This window comes from Caretta caretta, chromosome 1 (genome assembly GCF_965140235.1).
Source record: "Caretta caretta isolate rCarCar2 chromosome 1, rCarCar1.hap1, whole genome shotgun sequence".
Taxonomy (NCBI): Eukaryota; Metazoa; Chordata; order Testudines; family Cheloniidae; genus Caretta; species Caretta caretta.
Window position 1 is genome coordinate 120,685,786 of NC_134206.1, and position 20,393 is coordinate 120,706,178.

At 40.3% G+C, this 20,393-nt stretch overlaps 1 protein-coding gene across 20 annotated transcripts in view; it reads left to right on the top strand.

Annotated features, from left to right (window-relative positions):
* Nucleotides 1-10,978, top strand: part of INPP4A (inositol polyphosphate-4-phosphatase type I A) — a 213,370-nt gene extending 202,392 nt beyond the window's left edge. For 12 of the 20 annotated variants that reach the window (XM_075130681.1, XM_075130698.1, XM_048858480.2 and 9 more), the window contains one exon: nucleotides 1,271-7,510. In XM_075130681.1, coding sequence (XP_074986782.1) covers nucleotides 1,271-1,451 — 181 coding nt within the window. In that variant the 3' untranslated portion in view covers nucleotides 1,452-7,510. Of the gene's footprint in view, nucleotides 1-1,270; nucleotides 7,511-7,943 lie in introns of those variants that run through there. The other 8 variants (XM_075130696.1, XM_048858507.2, XM_048858516.2 and 5 more) reach the window with 1 other exon arrangement.
* The last annotated feature ends 9,415 nt before the right edge of the window (nucleotides 10,979-20,393 follow it).

Here is a 20,393-nt window from a genome sequence, read left to right on the forward strand (position 1 = left end):
CTCACCCAACCCATTCAGTCTAATCTCTCTCTAACGCTGATCACATCTTCCATTCAGCTCTAGCTCTCCATTCACTGCCTCCACTACTCACACTCAAACCCATTTACATTCCCTTCATCCACTCCCCAGCATTCTCCCTCCATTTATTTTGCCCCCCAGTACATATTGATTCCCACCCACTTATCCCAAATACGTTCACCTTTTTGTACCTTAACTTCACATATACCACTCCTCCTCAATCCACCACCATTCTTCACCAGCAGCAGGCCAGGCAGGGGAAGCTACTGTGGGTATGTTCCTGTGCCCACTTTCTTTCTAAGGGTTGGGGAGACAGAGATATTCCTCTGTCCATCTCATTCCTGCTTACCTGAGGGACCTCCAGGAAGTTTCTGAGATCTTACTAGCTGCCAAAGAGAGTTGAGTTTGCTTAGCATCTTGCACAGAGGCACTTGTTACTCACAAGATTAGGTCCCAAACTTGCAGGTGTTTGTGGCTTTGCGCTTTGAAAAAGGACAATAGTAAGAACAGACTAGTGATCCAAAAGGAAGAGCTGGGCTGAGAAACCTCAGCTAACCTGGACAGGTGTTCTCTGCTGTTGGCCCTCTTTGCTCAAAAACAGTCTGGGCAGTGAGGGTCCATTTTGAGACGATTATTCTGAGACCTGGGGATTCCCCCATTGCCCATGTCCACAGTTGCATAAATCAAACACTGCCCAAATGTGTGTGTTGAAAAGCATTTTGAGAACAAGTAGAATTCATTTTGAAGCACAATATCTGATCTGTTGCATTGTAACAGACAGATCAGAGGCTGTTGAATTAATTCACTGCAACTCATATTGAAGCATGTTTGAAATGGTCAAATATTACAATGGTTATTCATGTTCAGGTTGCTTTTCGGAGCTCCATTTCTTTGCAGCATGTGGAAGCATGGCAGGGCAGCATGGAATATTGCTTGGCCAATTGAGAGAATGAACATGGAAAACCATTCTTGTTCAACCTACATGTATTTCTTTTCAGTAGACTACAGTATTTTTTCTTATTTTTCTCTTTTTATTCTCTTTCTCTCTCTTTTTATCTGTAATTGTGGTGATTTTTTTGGCATTACTCCACTCTTCCTTTACTCCATGTTTTGATTTTGTTGTGGCTTCTTCCATGTTTTTCATTTCCCTTCTTGGTCACCTTGTTTTCCCATCTCTTTTGATACATTTGTTGCATGTCTGCTTTCCTTTCTGTTTTATTTTCCCTTCTCCCAAACTTCTTCCTTTTCACAGCATTGGAACACGGGAGGTAGTCACCCAGAAGAACTTGAGTGGCTTGGTGCCCATCCGAGATTTCGGGCTAGACCCCAGCCTCCTCTACTCTTTTCCTTTACTAGCTCTGAGCCCCAATTTACTGATTGTGTGGCTGTTTCTGAGTGTAGCATACCTGGTGGCCCGATTACGTTGCAAATGAAGACAAGCTTAAAAAAACAAAAATAGATAAAAGTGCTTAAATATGTATTGCCACCTGATATCTGCTGGACAAAGGAATGTGCCATAGCAATGTCTGCCAAGAATTATTATTATGCCTTACAATTTTACGTTTATATTGTACTAAAGTGTAAATATACATCAAATTATTTTATCAAAGAGGAATTGTATTGAAAGTTTAAACCATTGTTATGCTTTCAGTGCTTGTAACATAGTCTGAAGTTGGCTGTTACCTCTTTACTTTAGCTGGCCTGAAGATCAGTTTCTCTTACCAAATATTTCTCTTACCTTCAGATCTAAGAGTCTCTCTCATATATACAGTTTTGTGTTACTTGTTTCATGTATTCCAGAGAAAGGAACTCTGTCTGAAAAGAATTTGTATCTTTTTGTATAATCTTTAAGTGTATGCTAACCTTGCCTTTCATTTTTATGAGGTATGAAGAGAAAAATTTAAAATAAATAGGTGGGGTTTATAACAGATGTACCTAGATAAACAAATCTGACACCTTTCTACTTCCATTTCAAAGCATAATCGCTAAATTACAGTAGTAAACAGTTTGCAGAACCCATAGTCTTGTTCCTTTCTCATGTTTAAATCTATTTCAGTAGCATATACTGTACCCACTAAAAAAAACCCCTTGAATTGCAGTGTACTGCATGCAATATTATTCCATTATGTTTACAGGTATACATTTTTGTAACCTATTTAAGTGAATGACTCTCAGAAAAGGAGTATGTAGTAAAAATAGACTGATAGTGATCAATTGTCCATTTATGCTTCCTTGGGGAAAGATGGTCCATTTTTAAATTATAAAAAAAGAGAATACTGAATCAGGATAATAACTTATAAGTTAATTATGTTGACATTTAATATACCAGGCAAGAAAAGAGGTATATCAGTTAGCTCCCTTAGCATGGTTACACTGAACTACAAAGCCAAAGCATTTGGGTTTTGTGCAGTGACAATAGACAAAGTATTACTGTTATTTCTATTCTTAAATATTTACTAGGTGCACAGATATTATGGTTATGGGAGCCACATAAGGACCTAGGTAGGTAAATAGATGACAGTGAATTAATATGTAATTTCTATCATTATTATTATAATTCGTTCAAATAGGCACATAGCAGCATTCAGAAAGCCTAGATAGCTGTAACTTTGATACATTCATTATAATGTTTTAGAAGCATTTCTGACCAGTAATAATGCAAGATGAAAAAGCAGCTATGTAATTTTGAGGTTAGAATAGACTCTTAAATTCAGGAAATGTTTAATTTCCAGTTATAACAAAATCAGAAAGTACATGGCTATATTTTCTTTGTCTTCACCAAATCAAATTGTATAGTACAATGTCTCCTGGTTTCCATCCCCTCCCTCACCCCAGATACCCTCTTATGTTTTTTTTTAAAAAACGGTGAATCTATTTATTTAAATTTATATTTCATTTTTATAAAAACATACTGGAGTGAGTCTGGGAAAGCTTATTGCTAATGAAGTTGAAGCCATGGCATGCCAGCAATAGAAAATACAAAGCTAATTGGTGGCAGGTATAAATTATCCTACCACTGCATCTAAGCCCTGATCTTCACACACTTCTGATTCCAGCCTTATTTGTCCCCTGAACGGCCTGCCTTTTGTGCCAAATTCTGTGTTTTTATTATGTGAATAAACATCCAGTATGGACAAAGGCCTTGATCCGGCAAAGTGCTGAGCACACTAGCCCAATCTAACAGGTATGTGCTTAACTTTGAACATGACTAGTCCCATAGAAGTCAGTGGGACTATTCATGTGCTTAAAATTAAGCAAGTTTAAATGCTTTGCTGGATTGGGGCCAACATGCTCATCATCTTGCAAAATCGAACTCTAATTTAAGAAGCCGATTAGTCTTACTTTGGGTGAAACCCTAGGCCTACTTAATTCAATTTCATTTCTTTGGGCGTAGATTTCATCCTTTGTTTGTGACCTAGCCTATATTTAAACTCAGGTCTCCAGAACTGAAAAGTTTACTGCATGCTGCAAACAGATCTCAACCAGAAGAAATTAATTCTTCACAAAAACTATCACATAATTAAGTTAAGATTCTGGTTCTTTACAACGGTCTCAGTCTTGCACAGTGCCAAGTGCCTGAACTCCCAATGAACTCAGCGGATGCTCAGTTGAGGATGCTCAGCACTTCATAGGAGTACTTGACACCTTGCTCAATCCAAACCCTTGCGTAGGATCTCTAATGAGGAGATGGCTGTTATGTCATATCAATGACAGCGTAATAAACGTAAGTGCCATTAGTTCAGAAGTATTAAGCAGCACAAGATCTCCATTCTTTGCATTTTAGAACACTCTTTAGTAACTTTGGGTGGTGGCATGAAGGAGCAATACTGTAACCTTCTAATTCAGCTGGTTACCTTTGGGCAGGAGTTTTCACATTCATTTAATTAAATGTTGACAGATACTACGGTAAAGGTGCGATATTATTTTAATTAATTTAAGGTAAAGATAACCCCTACATTTAAGGTAAAAATACCAATTATTGTTATGCCTTTGTGGTCACATATCAAAATATATTTTAGATCATGTTTAAGGTTATATTAAAGGTAGGACTAAAAATAATAAAATTAAGGAAGCTTGATACCAGTTGGTGCAGTATGCTGTTACTAACTCATTCAGTTGTGTCTAGGAATCTCAGTGGTGAAATAAGGATTTATGTTCACTATTAGGTCATCAAAGAAAAAGTGACCCGTGAATTAATATTTCTGGTCACCATTGTTTCCAGTCAAACAGTAAGCCACATCCTCAGCTGGTATAAACTGACATAGCTCCATTGAAGTCGATGGTATACAGCAGTTAAAAATCTGGCACAGAGGATGATATGTGACAGCGTATTATATCTTGTCTTCACGTTCACAGGAGGGGAAAAAAGCCCTTGCAGCGCCATCACTGTGACTCACTTCAGGCATGTGCAATAACTAGTCATGATGGGATGAATTCTGAACAGTACTAAACTTACCATTGAATACCCTAACTTTCTGGTTTGTGTCCCATGCTACTGTCCCTTTGTGACATTACCCAGGGTGCAATCTGGACTGCTGAACAGCTTAATTCTCTAGCCTTGGGTGTCTTTTACCCTTCTTTGCTGTCAGAACATCCACTCCTGGTCTGCTCTCACAGCCTTCAGTATTCAAAATCACTCCCAGATAAATTACATCTGTGCTCTGACCAGTCACTCATGAATTACATATAGGGTGACACCCACAAATTCTTAGTCCTAGCCTTGTTCCTCCAGAAATGTGCATCTTGTACTGCTCAGTACCTTCTCATAGGAAGTCTGTCATTTCATCAAAGGAAAATGATAATGTACCAGCCTTGTTATCCCAAATGGAGCTTCCCACACACTGTAATCCAAACACACTGGTTAAGATAAAACAATAAGATAAGTTTATTAACGACAGAAAGATTAGATTTTAAGTGATTACAAGTGATGATGCATAAAAGTCAGGATTGGTTACAAAAGAAAATAAGAGTAAAACGCAAGCTAATACCTAACTTAACAAGCTAAGTGAACTTAAAAGCAAAAGGTTTTGTCTCACCATACGCTGCAGTAAATTTCACAGGCTGGGTCTACTTTCAGCGTGAGATCCTGCCCCCTTAGTTCAGTTCTTTGAGAGTCGTTGATGTTATGAGCAGAGATGAAGGAGGAGAGAGGAAAATGGGAGGCCACAATCTCTCAGGGCTTGGCTACAGTTGCAGGTGTAGAGCTCTGGGAGTTAAACCAGCCTTCGGAGACAGCAGCAGGGAAAATGCTGCCGTGTATTTCCACTGTCAGCTGCAAGCGCAGTGGTGTGGCCACATTAGCAGCTCTTGCAACGCCACAGAGAGCAGTGCATTGTGGTAGCTATCCCAGTGTGCAAGTGGCTGCAGCGTGCTTTTCAAAAGGGTGTGGGCGTGGAGTGCGACAGGGAGTGTGTTGTGTGTATGTGGGGGGGAGAGACCGTGTGTTTTGGGGGGCAGAGAGTGTGTCAGCATGCTGTCTTGTAAGTTCAGACAGCAGCAGACTTTCCCTCCCCCCCGCCTCTCTCTCTCACTCATGCATGCACGCACGAACACCTGCCTCGGCAACAGCAGCAGCATTCCACAGTAATGGTTGCTCTGTGTCCTGGAGCAGAGAAGCAGCCGGCTGTCAGAACGGAGCTTTGAAAGGGGATATCCGCATGCCTGCAACCGAGTTCAAAGCAATGACCAGAGTGGCCACTTCACTTCAGGGGATTATGGGACATTTCCAAAGGCCAATCACAGCACAGTAATGCACCGCGTCGTCCACACTGACACCCGGTTGTTTCAGCCGGGGCACAGCAAGCTCTATGCTTCTCGTGGAGGTGGATTACCAGGAGCGCTCCAGCTGCAGAGAGTCCAGGCGCTCTAAGTGCCTTGCCAGTGTGGACATCTCAGGAGTTAGGGAGCCCGTTGCTGATTTAATGCGCTTTAACTTGCAAGTGTAGCCAAGCCATCATTCTTATATCACCCTCCCCTCTTTGAGGATTGCCCCCAGCTGGAGTGCAGGCAACAAGTAGTCTTTTGTGGACATGAGATCTGACAAGTCCCTGTGATGGAATGTAAATTTCTTATTCACACCTTCCCATTGCTGGAGAATGGCTGCTTAAGCAGGTGATAGCTCTTTAACACTTGGCTGAGGTGTCAATGTGTCTTTGTCTCTGGAAAAACTGGCTTGGGCCTGCTTTTCTTAACCTTGAAACATGTATAACAATGCTATACAGCCAAATCTTATAACTTCACATACAATGTTGATACACACATTTTACCAGGACAATAATGATCAGCAGACAATAATGTTCAGCAGATTGAGTTTTCAAATGATTTCACAAAGCATACCTTGTACAAAATTTATCCTAGTCTTGTAAAAGTGGTGAACATAATAATATAGACCATTGCACAATTAAACTTAATGTTTTAATTACAATTTAAAAAAAACAATTTGTCCAAGAAAAGGAAAGCAAATCCTTTATGGAAGTGTATTTTAATGGCTCCTTTGAAGCAATTCAAGTCCATGACATGAAAATATATTCAAGAAATGTTCACAATATATCTCACTCACTTAATTGGCTGTAACAATTTTTGCAGTATTTTGTGTAAAGACACAAAATAATGGTGTAATGTACATATTGGGATCCATACTATAAAAAACAGTTACTGCACATTTGTAGTAGGCAGTCCTCAAACTTTAAATAGGGTGGTTTTAGGAGACAAAGTTAAGAATGCTAAATGCATTTAAAACAGGCAACAAATAAAATTACAACCAGTTTAATTAATCAAAATCAAATAAGCCCAGCAATGAGCATGAGCCAATGTTGGAAGAAGATTTTTAAAGGTAAAAAACCCCAAACCAACCTTTTAAATTGTCACTATGGTTTATCTGGAGTATGTTACATGCTGCTTTTCATCTGTCTTTAAAACGGGAATAATATAGCATTTCAGCCGTAAGATGGTGGTGTGTACATTACACCATCAAGCTAGAGCATTAAACCATTATCATTATCCATTTTTTACCTTCTCTAGTAAAGAAAGAAGAAAACATTCTCATGAGAATCTAGGTTAACTTATAACCTACATTTTTAAAAAAGTGCTTCCTCTTTGTAAGTCTGTTTTTGGAAAACAAGGATTTTGCATACAATCAAAGGAACTTTGCAGTAGATTTCAGAACCATTATATAGAAGCCTTATAGCTGGGGTAGCTTTCATTATAGCACAGAGCCTCCTCTGCTGGTATAGAGCAACTGCATAGCAACATTAGGTTTGCAATCTAAACTCTGAACAGTTTTGTGTGATGACTGTACATGGAGCCAATCTTTTTTTCCACCCATACAAAGCTGCCGTTTCAGGATTTAGATTCTGCTAGTACAGTTTGTTAATTTTCAAATTAATTTATGCATGCAGAGTTATCTGAAAAGTCATTATTTTTGTATTCACTCTTTAAGTAAGCTTTGATAATACTGCCATACAGGGGACAATAAAATTATTTTAAAAATTCTGTTCAGAGATCAGCAGTTTTTCTTTTTCAACTTACAGTTCTGCTAATTTGTTAGAAAATTATTTCAGCAGGTTTTTTGGATTCCATGTGCAATGAAATGGCATTTAAACTTCACAGTAAAAGTATCCTGAAATACATGAAACCATCTCAAATATAAAAGTTTGTTCCATTAGATACACTGCTGCTTTTTAGAAATGCAAAACTAGCAATTAAACATAGCATGTGTCCATTCTATGTGCTTCTTAATAGCATTGTTTAATGATCCACCATTTTTAATATTTGCAATGGCAAATGATCCACAAACACCCATTGAAACTAATCAACTTTTTTTAATGCTATGAAATAACCAGTTCATTTCATCTTAGTTTAAGTCTTTTATTTATTTATTTTCCTTTTTACTGCTGTCATTTTTTTGTGCTTGTTTTTTTCCCCAGTGAGGGTTGTCGAAGAGAAAATACAATGAAGAATGTTGGATGTCGCAAGTATGCATTTAATTCCCTGCAACTGAAGGCTTTCCCAAAGCATTACAGGCCTCCAGAAGGAACTTATGGAAAAGTTGAAACATAAGCATACTGTGTCCTGTAATTAGCTGTTCCATTAAAACACGGGGATATACTCTAGTTTAATATATGAATTTGTCATCGAGACCAGATGACCAATTTTTGTACATTTCACTAGGTTATATTGAGCATGTTACTTTATTGAATTGGAATCTATGAAGGTTATTCTGACACCTTAGCTTGATGACTCTCTGCCCATTTAAATAGCCTTCAGTGTATGTAAAATGCACAAATACTGTAGCACTGAATAATTACCTAAATGGAAATAGCTTGGTACCTCCAGGATCGTCAAGGACTTTATGAATGGTGTTTAGGCAGGTGTTTCACATAACATCTTTTTATACTGAGTTGACGTGAGAGTAAGCTTTTCATAATACTTTTTAAAACTGAGAATAAAATCTCAACATTGTAAATAGTAAATTAATTGGACCCTGGGCAGTCGGATGAGTGTAGAATGAATTGTTACAATCAAGCAACAATGGTTTAATTTTTAAAAAAGAATGTCAGTACAAAAGTCAGGAGTTTAAAATGTTTTACTGTATATATAATGCTGTCTTTCATACATGGAGTTAGTAATGTACAAGGCCAGATACTGACATGAAGTCCTATCCTGCTCCAACTTAGTCCAAAACTCCCATTGACTTTACTGGGCTCAGGATTGGACCCACAATCACCTTATTTGATTTCAGAAACTTTTTAAATTTTTCAAACACTTATGTGATTGCATTTGGTTAGTGGTGAATGCTAACAAACAATATTGTAAAATTCAAATACAGTTTTATCTCCCCATTACAGTAGTGTAACTTATAGCATAACAGGCAAGTCAGTAAATATCATGGTATTGTGTATTAAGTAACACATTTTTCCATGGCTTTTTATATCACTTCAGGTCAATCGTGTTAGTATCTAAAAATTTTTTGATGATATTTTCAATACCTGCTAACCAAACGATGCTCTATAAATGTCCACAACTGCCCAAATCCTTCCATAACAAAAATTTGTTTTCTGTTTAGCATTGCATTTTGCCCAGCTGAGCTCTGTCAGAATAATGCACAGGGATTATTATTATCGTAACATATATTTCTGGTGAATCTAGCAATGTCCTATTTTGATACAAGTAACTGTTAACGTGTTAAAACCTCATACTTATTCCATCTCATGACTAAGGTGACCAGATAAGCATCTTATAAGAAATGTTCAACAGATCTCCTTGAAAATAGTCTCTGTAAAGGGTATGGATTCTAAAAAATGAATGTAAACATTAATTTCCAGATTTTATCAGGATTAATCTTCCCTAGCCACATTTAGCCCAATATACAATAGTCAAGTACTCACTCCCCCTGGGATTTTAAGGAAGTAGGCTTCAGAATGGGAAATATGGTCAGTTTATTCACAATAGAATAGCAACAGCCAGGTATGTATGTGGCAGTTCCTTATTTCTTTCTCTGTCTTCCTGGTGTTCGTCTGTGTTCTCACTGCTCTGTTGATCATGTTCATTCTGCTCCCACATAAATTTGGGGGTTTTAAGTACCGTAGTTTTCACATTTTGCTTTTTGCAGTTCAACATTTAACAGTGTCACATGTGCCAGTTAGACTGTTTTGTTGACCTAGCTTTTTATTATTATTTCAGCCTTATTAAGATAGCAAAATGGCGAATACTGTGTAAGATATGCATATGTCTAGAAGTCTGTAAAAAGTATTTATGGTCCTGTCCCTGTTTTGAATAATTAATTCATGGCTATAGCAGAAACAATCCTTGGGAACTCCACTGTCTCTGTTCATCCCAAATGAAACAACCTGTGTTTGTTTTTTGACAATATGTAAAACAAATACATGTTAAAAAAAACCCCAGCAACTTTCAGTAAGAATCCTTTGGATTTATATTATTCCATTCATTCTGTTAAATCTGCAATCCCTATTCCATTATTAAACACCACATTTCTTTTTATGTAATCTGTACTCTGTAGAACTCAGAGTTTCTCACTGGTGACATTTAGTTGATCAGTTTGTTTCATATATTTTTCAATCATGTAGTTAAGCATATTTATAAATTCTTACATTGTTACACTGGAACTCTGTGTTCAGTTTTGGAGGGGGAATAATGCAAGAGAGTTACTACAATTACTAGAGCTGCTCACTAGCATTATGGAGTTCTTAATAATTAAATCCACTCTAAATTATAGTGACCTTTATTTATTTTGTATACACACCTAATCTAAAAGAATTCCAAAACTCTTTATGTGCATGCTTTTTGCTCACCTTTTTAAAGCGGTGGAACACCAAACTTAAGTACTGCATTATTTTGTGGAGAATATTCCAATTTCTATGTACTTCATGTAAAGCATCATTGTTCGGCTAATATTTTATATATACAACATTGTTATTACATGCACATAAATAGGCTTGCTTAAAGGGCATATTGAACAGTAAGATTTTGAGCAGTTCATCGAAAAAGAAAAACTGTGAAACTTTAACTAAACATATAGGAACCTTCACATGAGAGTTTAAGCTTTTCTGTTGCACAGGAAAGACATTAAGGATGATTGTAAAATGAAGTTCTGTCTAATGTTCTTTTTGAGTACATTTTTTAAATTATAAAACATACTAAGGTTTAAAAAAATGTTGCCAAGTATGTTCTGTGTATGTTCTGTGAAAGCACCCACAGCACAGTTGCCTTTTGTTTCATTTATATATGTAAAATTATTGTATAATACAATACTGTTTTGTCCCAAAACTGTTGTATTTGCCAGGCTTTATGCACTTAAATACTTTTATTTATTTGTTTTTGGGCAGTATTAATATATCATAAACATATGGTTAGTGTTTTATATATTCCTAGTTCATCCAATCCATGTATGCTGTAAATGTGCTCGTCTTTAGGATGAAAAACAATAAAAAACTGACAAGAATATTGAGATGGTGACTTGTTTTTAAATGCATCAGTTTAAGATAAATTAAATCAATACTTTCAAGGTCTTTGGCTCCAGACTTGACCTATCTGATAACATTTATCTAATGGGGAAGGCACTGGATCTTTTATGGATATGTTTTACACATTTATATGAATAAAATGGAGCTATTTATTTTTTAGATCTTGCTAAAACATTGTGTACGCCATAGAAGAACAGCCATCAGTGTAGTTAAACCAGACACAAATTTGGTCCAATATTCTGCGTAGACTTCACAGTGACATTTAGCAAACAAGCTAAATGAGGTGGTTTATGCCACTGCATCTCCCCAGTTTCTCTAACTTCCCAATCCATCCTCACTGCTTGCTGCTTCCCTTCTATTCCAGAATCTCTTCTCTTCTTGTTCCTGCTTCCACTACAGCCAGCTCTCCCCTGGAACAACTTTACCTATTTGATCCCTCCCTGTTTCCTCTGCTACTTCCCTACCCTGAATCGACTGGCATTCATTGTTTACATAATACAAACATCCTGCTTGCACGTCCCTTTCCTCACCATCCATATGAATTAGATCTTGAGGGGAACAGGGCCCCTTCTGAGTGCGTGAACTTCATTTTGGTTCAGTTGCAATAAATTCTGCATGAATTAAGCAAAGCTTTTCATGTTCGCTCCTGTTATTTTTTGCTTTGTCTCTGAGTGTTTCAAGAATGGCAAATGCAACTGTATTTGTTTTTGGAAAGATTATTTTTCTACTCACAATGGAAGGACAATTGTAGCAGAAAACAACCAAATGATGTTCAGCATCATCCAAAATGCAGAAAGAAATCATGATTACCAAGTGTAAAAATTCCTGATTGGTGGAAGGCAAAAAAGTCATTAGTAGGCTTCTAACTAGATATAATAAAATAGTATTTATCTGTGTCCTTTTTAACACGATTTTTGGAATCTGTATAAAAATACCATTTTGGATTTGATGTGGACCCACAGAAATAAGGATACCCCAGGCTTGACATCACTGCTGAGTTAACTCAAGTTATAACTCAAGTGTTGCCTCTAACTTGAGACCCCGCCACACGCACTAACCTTAACTCAAGTGCAGTGGGGCTTTTAACTCAAGGTGGCTGGCCTGAGAGTGGATACATGCTACGGCCTGAGTCAGCACCACTCATCAGCTACAGACACAATCGCTTTGCGCAGTGTGTAGTCAGTGTGCCCTCGCTCACTTGAGCTACGCTAATTCAGGTGTTGATACCCTGAGTTAACCCTGCAGCGAAGACAAGAGCAGAGTTCACACTTCCACCACAAGCTTATCTTGCTGTGCTTAGGGAAATGGGCTCTGAGATGGCTTCAGATATTGTGCGGTATAAATTGCAAAATGGTCCCTAAGCATGAGAGGATTAGTTACAGATGAAGATGGAACTTTAATACTGAATTCCTTTATTTTGTGGGATGAAGTTTAATCTTGATTATTTGTGCTGGAGTTTTGTTGTTGAGTTTCCTACTTTTTGAAAATATATCCCACGTACAACTGAATAAGAAAACACTGTAAGACACGAGCTGCCATATTCTGGTTGGATGTAATTCACCCCTGGGCAGACAGCACAAGACTGATGCACCACTTAAGCCCTCGGGCTACGGCTTAAATGGGAGCTAAGGGTTCTTATGCCTTATGCTGGCCCTCTGACTGGTAGAGAATTGCACCCATTGCACATTATCTTTCTGCACATTATCTTTCTACACATTAATGCAAATTCTTGGCACATGGTCCCATCAAAACAGTAGCATAAATGTTGTTTATGGAACTGGATTAAGCAAACAGAGAAAAAATTAGGTATAACATTTTGTACAGTATGCATTAAACTTGCTACAAAAGTGTATTAATGGTGTAATTGTTTTATTGATAGGAATTTGTGTAATGAAACTACACTGCTGTTTGATGTAGTTATGCTCTTTCAAAGAATCCCCAGAGACGACAGTTCAGATTTAATACACTGTCCTACAAGATCAAATACATAAGTATCTCATTCATTTCAGTAAAACTTTGCTGCTTATTCCTTGTACCCAGGTGTTTTGATGGATGGGGAGGGGAGGGGAAACTTGACATCATCAAAGACCAACTTTAAAAAAAAAAAAAAAGTAAGAGCCAAATGTTGCCTCTTTGCAGCCCCATGTTATGCTTTTCCACGTGCAGATTATTCCTGCCAGGAACAGGAGTTTCTGAGCTCTGGCAGGTTTGTGGAACCAACACTGGATCAAGACATAAACCTCTTTTAGGAACTACTACTCCTGAGTTGAGGTTGGCGTGAAACCAGAAGGGGTACCATTTCTTCCTCCTGATTCTCCTCTTGGTCACTGCTTTTTTGTGTGAACATATAGGTCAAAGAGAGAATTTGGGCTTCTTTATAAGGATGTGTATTGCACTTCAGAAAGGTTTTATATAGTATTGAAGGGATAAATAGCTTAACAGGGAAACCCCTTTACCAGTTCAAAGTATCTTTTAAAGGTGCCTTTGTGTTGATAAAAGAAAACTTTTAAATTGATGCAATATGGAATGGGCAAGATAAGAAACCACAAAAAATAGGTTTAATGTGGAATACACAGCTCTTGTTTTTAACAAAAATAAAAATCTTATTTAAGATTTCCAATGAAAAGAATGTGTAGATTTATGTGTATGTAACTTTTGCTTATGTTGCTACGTGACTTCTTGGGTAAGTGTTCAAGTATGTGCTTGGTGTTGTGGGAAAATGCTGTCTGAATATGTTCTGTCTTTATTTGGAATTCTGCCATTTAGGGAAGATGTCTTTATTTCACTGTATTTGTTAATTCGTTTTGTAATAACCATATTGTTTCTCTATTGATGAGTTCCCATCCTTTCAGTGTCCAAGAGAGAAACATGTTTGGCTACACCATTGCCATCATCATCCATTTTCCTAGAGGTGGTGTGAACTGAAGGATCTTCAAATTGTGACTGGGAAGGCTCAGTGCAAGTTTAATTGTGCTCACATGCTCTCTCAAATTATTTTAAAGTGCAGACAGATTTCTTGCTATGTCACTACGACTCTCATTCCCTGTGATTCTATTCCCCTGCTCCTCAAATTTCCATTTGGTAGTGCAACGATTATCTGTGGCCTATTATGTGGAGGTTCGCAGTAGCTGATGACATAAGAGATTATTTGTATAATGGCAGCTCTACATCTTTTACTTACATCTTTTTTCATAAGTTTTGCCAATATTAAACTTTGTTGTCTGATGTATAGTTCCTATTGTGACACTGCACTCCATATGTTTATGGAAATAGCTTACAAGTGTGAATATGATGTAACTGGAATATGATTTATTCAAAAGGTCTCTTGTAAGGTATCATTACAAAGCTTATGATCTACTGAGTGTGGTCATCCTATTTCTTTGCATGTATTATTTCTATGTTAGGAGAATAAGATATAAACTTGTATTACTGATGTATACATGTTAAGTGGAAGCCATTAAGGGTGCTTCAGAATCAATGAACTGTGAATGGGTTTGTTTACCTGCAACCTTTCCTGTGTACTTGTCTTCTAGCTACTAGGTAATGAAGGAGGCGGTCTTACAGTGACATGTGATCATGTCACCTGAACTGGATTCCATCTTAAACTTGGTGCTTTTCCATTTAGAAGGATGGGTGGGGACAAGATTCCCGCCTTGGGCCAAAGCTATAAAAGGGGGTGGAACAGGAAAAAGGAGGCTGCCAGTCATGAGAAATGTTACCTAGTTACCTAGAACTGGAGTTAACAAGGACTGCACCGGGGAAAGGATTGGGCCCAGACTAGGAAGGAGTCTAGTCTGTGAAAAAAACTTTTTGGAACATCTCTGAGGGTGAGATTTACCTCTGTTCAGTTTCTTAATGTATTAGGCTTAGATTTGTGTGTTTTGTTTTATTTTCCTTGGTAACTTACTTTGTTCTGTCTGTGCTTACTTGAAACCACTTAAATCCTACTTTTTATACTTAATAAAATCACTTTTGTTTATTAGTAAACCTAGAGTAAGGGATTAATACCTGGGGGAGCAAACACCTGGGCATATCTCTCTATCAGTGTTATAGAGAGCGGACAATTCATGCGTTTACCCTGTATAAGCTTTATACAGAGTAAAATGGATTCATTTGGGGTTTGGATCCCATTGGGAACTGGGTGTCTGTGTGCTGGAGATAGGTGACCTGCTGAGTGGTTTTCAGTTAGTCTGCAGCTTTGGGGGCGTGATTCAGACCTGGGTCTGTGTTGTAGCAGGCTAGCGTGTCTGGCTCAACAAAGCAGGATTCTGGAATCCCAAGCCATCAGGGAAAACAGGATCAGAGGTAATTTTAGCATATCAGGTGACAGGGGGGGCTCAGGGAGCCCAGGGGGGGCTCTCTGACCGAACCGGTCACACCTATATTTTTTGTGTGTACTTAGGAGCTTGTGTTAGCAGGAAATTATATTAGCAAGACATGGAATTTGTGATGGCTAATAGCTCTTATTTGTGTGGTTAAATATTTGTGTAGATAGAATCCCTGTTTTCCCTTTATGCAGTTGCAAAGTTTGACATTTCCAAAACACGATAACTGGTATTTCATCTTAAAAAAAAATTTATTAACATCAGCATTAGTATTCTATTTATAAATATCTGCCATTCTCTGTATTTTCTTGTATTAAGCCTTCAACAATATTGATGCTTATTATAAAGTTCTGGCTTCTGCAACCAATATGTATGAGCTGAGGTGTGTGTATTTATTTATTTGTGTTATGGTGGCACCCAAAGGCCCCAGAAAGAATAGATTCCCATTGTGTCAAGTACTGTACATACAATTAAGTGTTGGCTTCTTTCTCTGTGGGATAATGTGCATCCTTGTCTTTGCAGTGATCATCAGAATCGTTTGAACCAAAATGAAGCCTTGTTTATTAGATTGGGAATTTGAAAGAGTCTCTCTCTCTCTCTCTCTCTCTCTCTCTCTCTCTCTCTCTCTCTCTCTCTCTCTCTGTAAAAATGATCTATTTAAGCTGCTTACAAAGTGCCAATAACTGTAGGCACAGGATAATTTAGCATTTATATATCCCTTGACGTGGTCAAAATATGTCACAAACATTTAATATTAATATTCACCCCATCCAATAAGGTAGGTAATGTATGTATAATTATCCCTATTTTACCAATGGAGAAACTGAGGTGTGGACTTGCTAAAGTGACTTGCTAAAGGCCACACACCAAGTCAGTGGCAGAGCCTGGATTAGAACTCAAGACTTCCTCATTTGTGCTCATTAATTCAGATGGCCTGAGGGGGAGGGGGAGAGATCATGGGAGATATAGAATTTTAGAAGAGGCTTCAGTGGGAACGGGAAGATATCTTAGTGGAGGTGTGTAGTCCCATTAAAGTGGAGAACTGTCTTGTAAGAGGGATGGGCTGAGTGTGAAGGGAGTACACTGGGAGTTGAAGCATAATGGTAGAAAATCTGGAGTTGGAAATCAAAAGAATTGCTAGTGCAAATGCTGAGCCTGCAGAGTGAAAGTAGCAGATCCTGATGTTGAAAATAACCTTTTGTGTGTCCTTTTAAATGTGTTTTATTTTAGTAATTCTATTACATCTAAATTATAAATGTGCAAATGCATTATTAACAACTAGGATGAGTACTTAGTTGCTCCACCTTGGTGAAATTTGCTACTTCACACAAGCTTGGAAAGCTTCTTTGATGTGTACATCAAGGGATCAGTAAAAATCTTACTATTAAGTAGGAACTACATTGGTTTTTTTCCTCCTTCAGGAATTTTATTTATTATTACTTGTGTATGTAAGCGGGGGAATGGTCCCGCTATTGTGGGGAACTTTCCTGGCTTATACACTGCCCCGGTGAAGTGGGCTAGCGAAAGGATCTGAGTCCTCGCTTCCACTCCCTTAACCTGGAGGCCTGCCTGACCTCCAGGCTCCCCTTCCACTTTCCTGTGTGGCAGAGTCCTCGTAACCCCCACAGGGCTGGGCCCAGGATTCCTGGGGGACTCGACCCCCAACCTTGTCGTGGTCACTTAGGGCAGGGGCTTGGGTGTCCCCATTCCAGGGTACTCTCTCTGCACTGGATGCTTTCCTGACCCACTGATCATTACATACAGTTCAAAGCAAATACAATTTATTAAACAGCAATCAATTTTAAAAAATAAGGAAAAAACGGGAAAGGTTAAAGGAAAACTTGTCACCCCACTCTGTGGCACGGGGACATCACAACCAGCGTCTCTGGAATGTAAGGGAAGTTCCATCTGTTCCTCACAAGTCCCAGGTTTTCTTCTCAGGCCCTGGCTGTGCTGCAGGGATGCCGTGGGTTGGACACTTGCTCTGGCGATGGCCACATGCTCTCAGGCTTTAGGTGGCAGGGCCCTTCTTCCCAGTGTCGCCCCCACCCTGTTGGGGTTACAATCCCCCTCCAAGTCTGGCCTGCAAGGCCTCTTGGAGGGGGGCGTCTCCCTGAGCTGGGCCACTGCCCAGGGTCCCCCTCGCTCTCCCCAGCTGCTCACTGCACCCGGCTCCAGACTGCTCCAGCCCCAGCTCCACTCTGCCTCAGCTACGCTGCTACTGAAGCTCTTCCTCCAGCTCCCTGGGTTGCTTCTCTGGCGCCGTCTGGATCTGGTTGTTACAGCTCTGCTCCCATGACAGGTCTGCTCTGTAGGCTGCTTCTGTGACTCTGCTCCCAGCACTGACCTGCTTCCTGGGCTGCTTTTCTGGCCCCAGTGTCTGGCACAGCTCTGCCCCTGCTCTCTCCTTAGCTCGGCCCCACTCTCTGTTCCAGGCAATTCCTGCTCACACGGAGGACGGGACCCCCCTGGCCTCCTGACTCCCTGATTAGCCTGCTCGCCCCGTCGATCAGGCTGACCTGGAGCATTGGCCTCAATGTTACTGGGGACTGTCAGTCTCAGGGTCCTGATTTCCCATCGACCCTTCCACTTTCTTTTGGTACTGGGAGCTAGCCAACCAAAACACCCCCACCAAGTTTTAATAAGGGGACAACAGTCCCCTTTCATGTATAACTCTAGGTTCATAATTTTTTACATTCCTATTTTTTTGTATTTAAACCTATGAGAGAAATAAACTGAAGTTAGCGTCAAAAGTTAATATGCTTGATGCATTTTCAACTGTGTAATTACTTGATTATAACATTAATTTTTATTTTTTAAAGTGATAAGAACATAAGAACATCCATACTGGGTCAGACCAATGGTCCATCTAGCTCAGTATCCGGTTTTCTGACAGCAGCCATTGCCAGATGCTTTAGAGGGAATGAGCAGAATAGGGCAACTTATCAAGTGATCCATCCCCTCTCATTCAGTCTGAGCTTCTGGCAGTTAGAAGCTTAGGGACATGCAGAGCATGGGGTTGTGTCCCTGACCATCTTGGCTAATAGCTCTTGATGGAACTGTCCTGCATGAACTTCTCATTCTTTTTTTAACCCAGTTATAATTTTGGCCTTTACAACATACGCTGGCAACAAGTTTCTTCAGTTGACTGTGTGCTGTGTGAAGTACTTCCTTATGTTTGTTTTAAATCTGCTGCCTGTTAATCGAATTGAGGGACCCTGGTTCTTGTGTTATGGGAAGAGGTAAATAACACCTCTTTGAGAGAGATGTCCCTGGGGGTGCTCCACTTCAGGTCAAGGTGCGTCCCAGAACCTTCGATCAGAGATTTCTACAGCAGTACCCCTATGGGCCGTGCACACGCAGTGCCTGCCTCATGAGCTGTCAGTGTTTGAAGAGCGCATGCACGGCCCAGGCTCCTCGGTTCCTTCTCTACCATCTTTGGCTAGAGACGGAGTTCAGCAGTCCTTTCAGATTTAGTCATAGTTAGTTTTGTTTCTCAATATAATTTAGACAGTTTAGGTTTTAGAGTTACTATTTAAGAAAAATAGTTTCATTATTAGAGTTATTTAAAAACCAACCAACCAACCAAACCTCCTCGGCTACGGACATGCCCGGCTCCCCAGGTTTCAAGAGATGTGCCTCCTGCACAGATGCCATCCCCATCTCGGATGGTCATTCACAGTGTGTATGCGGGTTGGGGGAGTCTCATGTACCCCAAAAATGCATCCACTGTAACCAGCTCAAAGCATGGACCCGCAAGGACGGGGAGCTCAGACTGAAACTGCTCCTATTAGAAAACTCCCTCAGACCCTGGCCAGCAAAGCTCTTTAAAACCCTCAAGGGAGAAGGACAAAACAAAAAATGGCCAGCTTCCTCCCCCCTCAGCGGCTGCTTCTCAACAAAAAAGTCTCAGATGGCTTCCACCTCACCAGTGCCCGCGGCTCAGCACTTTTGACTCTGCCGGTACCTCAGGCACCAACCGTGAGTGGGCTGCTCAGCTACCTGGTGCCGAGGCTCAGGGCTTTCAGCTGCCCGCCTCCTACAGCTCTCCCTTGGCCACCTTTGACAGCACAGTGCCGAGAGCTGTTATGGTGCCACCGTTTGATCTTGTGGTGCCGCTTTCTCACCCGCCGCAGCCGACGCTCCCAGCCCCGAGCCGCCTAATGTCGCCTGCCTGCCAGACAGTGCCCACCTCTGGGGCACCTACTCCTTCAGCACAATATGCACCCCCAGGGCAACCTTCGGTGCAGACACGTATGCCGCCTCAGCAGATGCCTCCACAGACTCTGCCTGCACCAACTGCAGCGGCACCAGCTCCATTTCAGTCACCCTTCACTCCTCTCCTGCCTTATCATTCGGCACCTGGAGTCACTGCACCACCTCAGTTTTTACATCCAGGGGACTTAAGAGTGTCCCATGCCCCTGAATCTCCGCTACTCGGCACCGAGACCGTCAGCACCCTATCTACAGTACTCCCCTACCGCTTCAAGCCTCTCAAGTGGCGAGGAGGATGGTGAACGTTTTCCTCACAATGTTCCTCCCACATTTCATTATCTGCAAGTGGGAGATGAACTAAAGCACGATCCTCCTATCCTAGTGGCTACCCACACTGGTATGGTAACTGCTGGATGGGACCACCTATGCCCTTTCGTGGGCAATGGCCATACCGGTGTCCATGGAACTACACCACGACACAGTCGGGTGTTCACTGTGCTGCCCATAGGAAAGATGTTAGATCCTCCCCGAAGCTTTCTTAGCTGATAAGCAGATAAGACCTGAAGTAGCTGCTCCGCCTTCACAGGACATCGCTCCCCACACCTCTCCTATGGCGATACCACTACAGGAGGCCATGGTGTCCCCACCACCTTCCACTACTGATGAGCTCGCTCATTTTCAGGACTTATTTAAAAGAGTAGCCGATGAGCTCAAGATTACCTTGGAGGAGGTACCAGGAACCCACCATGAGCTTACCAACCCATTACAAGCTACCACCTCATCCAAAATAGCCCTACTAATTAATGGGGCCTTCATGGAACCCGCTAAAATTGTCTGGCAGACCCCGGCCACA